General features: G+C 43.5%; 1 protein-coding gene across 1 annotated transcript; it reads left to right on the top strand.

Annotated features, from left to right (window-relative positions):
• The first annotated feature begins 4,797 nt into the window (after positions 1–4,797).
• LOC115975030 (serine/threonine-protein kinase-like protein CCR4) lies at positions 4,798–7,341 on the top strand. Its single transcript, XM_031095659.1, has one exon. The coding sequence runs from the start codon at positions 4,971–4,973 to the stop codon at positions 7,254–7,256; it is 2,286 nt and encodes a 761-aa protein (XP_030951519.1). The 5' UTR covers positions 4,798–4,970; the 3' UTR covers positions 7,257–7,341.

Here is a 7,341-nt window from a genome sequence, read left to right as displayed (position 1 = left end):
GGTTGATCACCCGTAGCCACGGAGCTGGAGGAGGTGGCCTCGCGGATGGCTGTAGGGTAGAATATGTTCTCTACCTTCCACAGATTAGATGAAGCATCCACCCTAGCTCGCTTCAATGCCTCTTCCCAAACCTGGGAGCAATAAAACCTGCATACTCCAGGAATCTGGGCTTTAAGGGTGGCTTGGGTTTCAGCCACCCCCGCATTATAACCATCATCCTCGGCCGTTTCCTTTGTAACCTCTGCCTCATTTCTGGCAAACTCAGCCTCCTGCTTGGCCCTTAGGGTTTCATCACGGGCATATTCCGCCACCCCTTTGTCATGCTCAGCCGCGGCCAGCTTCTTATTTAAACCCTCGATAAGATCTTTGGCTATTCGCAACTGATCCTCGGCTTCAAGTAGATGCTTTGTTTGGTCCTTGGCCTGTTTTTGAGTGCTAGCTAGGCCCGATGAGGCGCTATCCCTTTCGCGAATAGCAGCTGTTAGGTCAGCCTTGACCTTGGTGAGTTCATCCTCAGAGGCTTGGAGAGTCTTCGAGGTCGTTATGCGCTTGGTGCGTTCATTCTCGGCCGCCTTACTCTTATTGTTCACCTCTTCCTCCATCCTATGGGTGGCCTGGAGAGCCTGGTAAGGGAAGTCAACGCATAGTTAATAATGGACCAGGGGCGAGAATTAATAAAGTTTTAGGTTTCAAGAAACCTTACCATGCCCAAGTACCTCTTAGTACTGAGGAAGACCTCCTACATCCTCATTTTTCTCAGACCATCCATGTCAGTAGGGAGTAGCATGGTTCTCCCTAGTGCATCTGCCACGTAGCCACCCTCGCCGTCTCCAGGGTCCCTCATGGATGCAGTTTCCAATAGCGGACCCCCGTGAAGCATTGGGGCAGGAAGCCAGGCACTCGGTAAGGACTGGGCCTTAATCCCCTTTCCCTTGCCTTGAGAGGATTGGACTTCAGTTTCTTTGCCTTTGCTCTGGTATCCAATCTTCAGTTGTTTAGTGCGCGGAGCCTCATCCTTCTCCTTAGAAGGTTAGGATTTTCCCCCGTCCGTGACTTCCTTGCCCTTGGGGCTCCTCTTTCTCTTTGAATCAGTGCCTTCAGGTCGAGGAGGCCGAGCTGGTTGGAAGGAAGCAGGAAGTTCGGGGCGGGGGGATTGTGGTTGTGACTTGGTGGAAGATGACCTGGTCTGGATAATCTGAGGCCAAGGTGGTGGGGAAGGAGCATCGGGTTGTGGCGTTCCCTGCGTATCCTTCCCAGGTTGGCCCTCGAGGAGTTGGAGAAGGGGGGTCAGGGGCTTTCTCTTGAGTCCCATTTCGGCTTGAGAAGAGGTGCCTACTGACGACAATTCCGCCTCGGACAAGGTTGGGTCACCTATGTCACCAGAAGGATTCTCGGTTTGGAGGGCTAGGTCAAATACCCCAAAACCTTCCTCGGGCCGATCTAGCTCGCCTTTGTCCTCTGCTACTTGATGAGACGAGGAGGGGCCCACCTGTGGGATGTTCTCGGGGACAGCTGGTTCCTGGGAGATTAAAAATCCTGTCTCAACCATGGTAATTTTTGGAAACTAAGGACGGTTGGCACTGATCACGTGCCTTGCGTCCGCAAATGACTTCTGAACAGGAGGATACCCTAGTATTTTGTGAGCTGCTCGGACTTGATCATCCCCGTCATTTATGAAAACTGCCGTTTGTAAGACGGTCTCCAAGTCCGCCGGTTGACTAAGTGAAAATGCCGTTGGTAGGCGTTTGGATCTACAAAAAAAAAACACGCATGCATGGTTAGTTACCAAACAACATCAGATTAGAGTGGCGTTAAGGCTCATCGCCCTTCCATTCCCATTACCCCACCTGGTTCTCCTTCTGCTATGGGGCACGGATTGCCATCGTGCCATTCACCAGAGACGATAAGAAAATCCTTGTTTAAACCCTTGTTGGAGTCAGGGAGGCATTGGATTAATCGAACCCTTTCGTCCCTTGACTTCATGTAAAAGGTTTTCCCCTTCAACTTTTGGAGATTATAGCACCAGTTCACATCATCGTGGGTCAGTCTTAACCCCATCTTCTCGTTTAGAGCGTCCACGCAACCCAGAATCTTAAAAATGTTGCCAGCGCACTGAGTGGGGGCTAATCGGAAGTGCCTGAGGTAACCCCTCGTTACCAGCCCCATAGGGATTCTCATGCCCCCCTCTACAAAGGCGAGGATGGGAATTACTACCGCACCCGTTTCCCTCTTATAATGCCACTCCCCCATCTTACAATGCCTCAGACTTACATTGGGAGGAATCCTATAATCGACGATGAACTTATTCATCGCCTCTTCAGTATCTACTAATTTCCTCAGTCTCAGTTTAGCCATCTCTATGATTTACTAAACAAAACCAACCCGTGATGGGAGAGGAAAGGGAATCAACGAAAAACAAACCCAGAAAAGAAAAAGCACGAGTTAATGGAGGTAGGGAACTTACATAAAAGAGGAAAGGTGCTTCGGATAGGCTTTTTGTGCTGGAGATAGACTTGAATTTGGATGAAAACTCAGATGAACCCAGAATATACGCGCTAGAACTCTTAAGTGCAAAACTGAAGGGACGGATTCGTTCCAAAAAATCTCTTATACTTTCTAGGGTAAACTGCACAAATTTTCCCGCCCATAAAGACCAAGGGATCACGACCGTTCGATCTTCATCATACTGTAGAACGTGGGAAACACAAAACCGCCCGTATTTAATAAGGCCACATTTTGCCTTCCAAGGGCTCTAGGAACGTATCTAGGGCAGATAGAAGTCTCGGGAACCGATAGGTGATAAGGATGGACAGGCGTTGGCAGATGTGTGATGTCATCAAAACCCGCCTATCCGTCCAAGGAGTCAGATAGCAGGATTTTGAGGGGCTATTGTAGGGCCGGGAGGCTTATAACCCGGCCCACGCTCTATCCGAGCTCAAGGCTCGTGCCGAGGAGGTAGTATGCCGAGGACGAGTGACCAAAGGCCGAGGAGTTAAGGGGAACAGCTGAGGACGACCCTGTCCTCGGCACTCCAAGGCTTTGATGAGAAGAGCAACGTCTCAGTGAAGGCTATCCCCAAATAGTCCCCTGAAGGGGATGTGAGTGGAATAGGGCCCACATGGAGGTACGGTGCGAAATAGGTTCAAGGAAAATACGTTCCCCCCCCCCCAGCATTAAATACACCGGCCAACGTCCTGATCATGTTAATGAGAAAAGACGCTTGGACGGTGTAACTTCGATCCTCGCGACTAAACAGAAAAGTAAGAGGGGACAGCTGATGGGACAGGTACAGAAGTAAGCACCTGCCTGACCAACAAGTGGAGGGATAGGATCAACCAAGAAGGACTATATAATGTAAAGGTTAGTGCACCAAAAAGGGGGCTGGGAAAAATGGCCAAAAACCAGAGCCTCCCAGCCCGCCTCCAGGAGAAAGACTCCAGGGGCGAAGACAATTTAACCATGTATGGATATCACAAAAAACCCACCGCCTGGTGACCAAGGCCTAGCCTTTCAAACCCACGCTCTACAAATGATATTGTTTAGGCCTTTTTACGGGCGAGCCCAACTGTTATGGTTCGTTACGAATCGTGTCCTTACAATTATTCATGTTGAATAGCTATTCAGTGTTTAGGTTATTTGTTACATCTTCATTACTGGGAATAGTTATTACTTACGCTTCATTTGTTTTCATGGAAAACCTTTGTGAAGATAGTTTTATGGTTTTTTTTTTTTTTTTTTGGTAGCTTAAAAAAATGTCCAAGGAAAACTATCTTTGGTTAACAAAAGATCTTATTAAAAATATAACTTATTTTTTAGAGATTGCTTTCTGCTAAAATTTTTTAGAAAAATATCTCTATCTCATGCCACGTTAAATAGAGGAAATTAAGAGGTAATATGTATCTCATTTTTAAAAATGCTACCAAATATAGACTCATTTTTTCAAAAAATATTACCAAATATAGGAAAACTAAATAGTTTTCAAAACAAAATACTTTTTTTTTTTTTTTAAATGACTCATTTTTAAAAAAATGTTAATGTCAAAACAAATGAAGTGTTAGTAACAGCAATAATTTAAATTGAGGAATAGTTATTTTTCATTAAAAGTGTTGTAATAGTTATTCCTTATTAGGTATAATAACTTCAAATATTAAATATTTCTATAAATACAAAGTTTCTATATGCATATAACAATTATTTTTTAAAAAAAACTATACACAAATAATCTTAGATCTCTTTCCAAATGCAAAAACATTTCCTTCTCAAAAAAAAAAAAGCAAAAACTTTTAATATGCGCTTGACAATTATAAAAATAAAAAAGTCATAAACAAATAATCTATCTTTTCAAATGCAAAACTTTTCATACACATATAACAATTAATTTTATTCTAACTTTACAACCAAACATATTATTGGTTATTACATCACAAAATCTTTTATTAGCAATAATAAACATTACCATTTCTATCATAATCTTCATTTAATATACCAAATATGCTGACACTAAAGAACATAAAAAAGAGTCTAAAAAGGAACCCAAAATTGAAACTGGAGAAAACACAGTGACAAAAAATACCAAAAAAAAAAAAAAAAAAACCCATTAATATATGGATAGAAAGTGATTTTTTTGTCCCAAAAAATGAAATACGTCATCAATTATGTTCTAGTGACACGGCCTACGTTTTGGAAGTGCCTTGAACGAGTTTTGAATGAATGGCAGGGGTCAGGATTAGCAGTGTGTGTAGCTTTCAGAGCTTAAGTCTTGACTACACGCTCCCACTTTTATAAAATAGAACGATTCAAAGGACTCGGTCTTTGGTCCTCCCAAAACACTCTTGAACCGCGTTTTCCTTCTCTTTGGCCCTTTTGTGGAACTTACACAGTCTTAAAACTGGCCAGAACTCATTTCCCATTTCACCTTCTTCTTTCTCATCTCAACATGATATTATTATCAAATCCTACAAATTATTTCTATGGCTAATAACTCCCATCTCCTACTCTTTTTTATTATATGCTTATCCTTCTTTTCTTGTATTCCATTTGTTCATTCACTATCCACTGTAGCCATTTCAGAGACTGCTAATCAAACACTAATCTGTGCTTTAATTAAGCCCCCTCACCAACAAGCTTTTGTCCTAAACTGTACAAGTTTCCCTCAAGGAATCCAAATTCCTGTGAATCCCAATACATCATTTTCTGGGATAGTAGCTGGATACGGATTTCTTTGTGGGTTAATTTCACCATCTTCTTCAATTATGGTTTGCTGGAGATTCTCTACCAATGGAACTATAACGTCCTACAAGCGTATCTATGGTGGCCCTGCAGCTATCAAAGATCTTGATGCTGGGAATTCTCGCATTTGTGGCCTTGTAAATGGTACCGACCAGCTTGAGTGCTGGCCGTGGCAAAGATTTCGTGACTTTCGTCCAAGCAGGGATCATAACTTTTCAAGTGTTGCTGTGGGTGAGAATTTTGTATGTGGGTTATCAGCAATTGGAAATATTACCTGCGTTGGAAATAATGCTAATGTTGTCGGCGGAGAGCCTCGTGGGAATTACTCTGTGGTCTCTGCCGGATTTAGGCATGCTTGTGCTATCTCTGAAAACAATAGTTTGGATTGCTGGGGAGAGATGGTGGGTGAGAAACCACAGGGAAAGTTCATATCATTGGCTTTAGGAGAAAACCGTAGTTGTGCTCTATGGCATAATGAAACAGTTGTCTGCTGGGGGGAAAATAATTTCAGCCTGCCAGAACGTTTGCAAGGGACTTATTTCGTCACCATTGAAGCAAAGCGCAGTGTTTTCTGTGGAGTTGTGAAAGCAAATTATTCTTTGTACTGTTGGGGTAATGAAGTTCTTGACTCAAAATTAATGGTGTTTGACAAAGTTGTGCCAGGGCCATGTAATAGTAAATGCTCATGCGGTATATTGGACTTGTCTTCCGCCATTTGTGGTCAGGGAGTATATATATGCAAGCCTTGTGAGGGAGAAACCTCTCCTTCACCACCACCATTAGCTCCGCCACCACAATCCTCCCATCATACCAGTGGTTGGAACAAAAAAATGGTGGCTTTCTTAGTAGTGGGGTGTGTGGGATCCTCGGCTCTGATACTAGTTTGTTGTTTCTTTTTGTACAAATATTGCAAGGATAGAGGATGTCGCCGAGTTCATGACTCGGGCCGCTTGGACGAGCCAGGAACTACACCTGAAAATGTTCCAAGCCCACATCAACAGCAAGCACCACCGGTTCTAGAGAAGCGATTGAGCCATTTGGTTAGTTTGGGAAATGGTGTGCCCATGGAACAATTTCCTTTGCAAATGTTACTTGAAGCCACCAACAATTTTTCAGAAGATCACAAGATTGGAACAGGTAGCTTTGGCTCAGTCTACCGAGCCACTTTAGATGATGGCCGAGAAGTGGCCATCAAGCGTGCTGAAATTTCAACGTCTACACCATATGTGAACAAGCGAGAGGAGGACAATGACAATGCTTTCATAAATGAGCTGGAAGCTTTGTCCAGGCTCAATCACAAGAATCTTGTCCGTTTATTGGGATTTTGTGAAGATAGCAATGAGCGTGTATTGGTCTATGAGTACATGAAAAATGGTACCCTTAATGACCATCTTCACAAGCTTCAAGGTACTCCTCTAATGTCATGGGCTGCCCGAATTAAGGTTGCACTAGATGCAGCTAGAGGCATTGAGTATTTACACGTGTATGCAGTTCCACCAATCATACACCGCGATATCAAGTCGTCTAACATATTACTAGACGACACATGGAACGCCAAGGTGTCTGATTTCGGCCTATCATTGATGGCTCCCGTGGACGAAGAGTCACACCTTTCACTTCTTGGAGCAGGTACGGTTGGTTACATGGATCCCGAGTACTATAGACTTCAACAATTGACAACCAAAAGTGACGTGTACAGCTTTGGAGTCGTATTGCTCGAAATGCTGTCCGGGTACAAGGCAATTCATAGGAATGAAAACGGGGTGCCCCGAAATGTGGTTGATTTTGTTGTTCCATACATTGCCCAAGACGAAATTCACAGAGTTTTGGACCCAAAAGTACCACCACCTACTCCATTTGAAATAGAGGCAGTGGCATATGTTGGGTACCTAGCAATGGATTGTGTAAATCTAGAAGGTAGAGATCGTCCCTCGATGACTGAAATTGTAAATAACCTGAAAAGAGCCTTGGATGCTTGTCTAACGCACCCAAAACTATCTCGGTCCTCCACTGAGTCTTCAACATAGTCATTTTGCACATGTGCCATGAAATGGTCCATTTTTGTAAATCAGATTTTTTATTTATTTATATATATACAAATCAATTTTTCCA

Source organism: Quercus lobata, chromosome 2 (assembly GCF_001633185.2).
Source record: "Quercus lobata isolate SW786 chromosome 2, ValleyOak3.0 Primary Assembly, whole genome shotgun sequence".
NCBI classification, from domain to species: Eukaryota; Viridiplantae; Streptophyta; class Magnoliopsida; order Fagales; family Fagaceae; genus Quercus; species Quercus lobata.
This window is presented reverse-complemented; position numbering and strand designations above follow the sequence as displayed.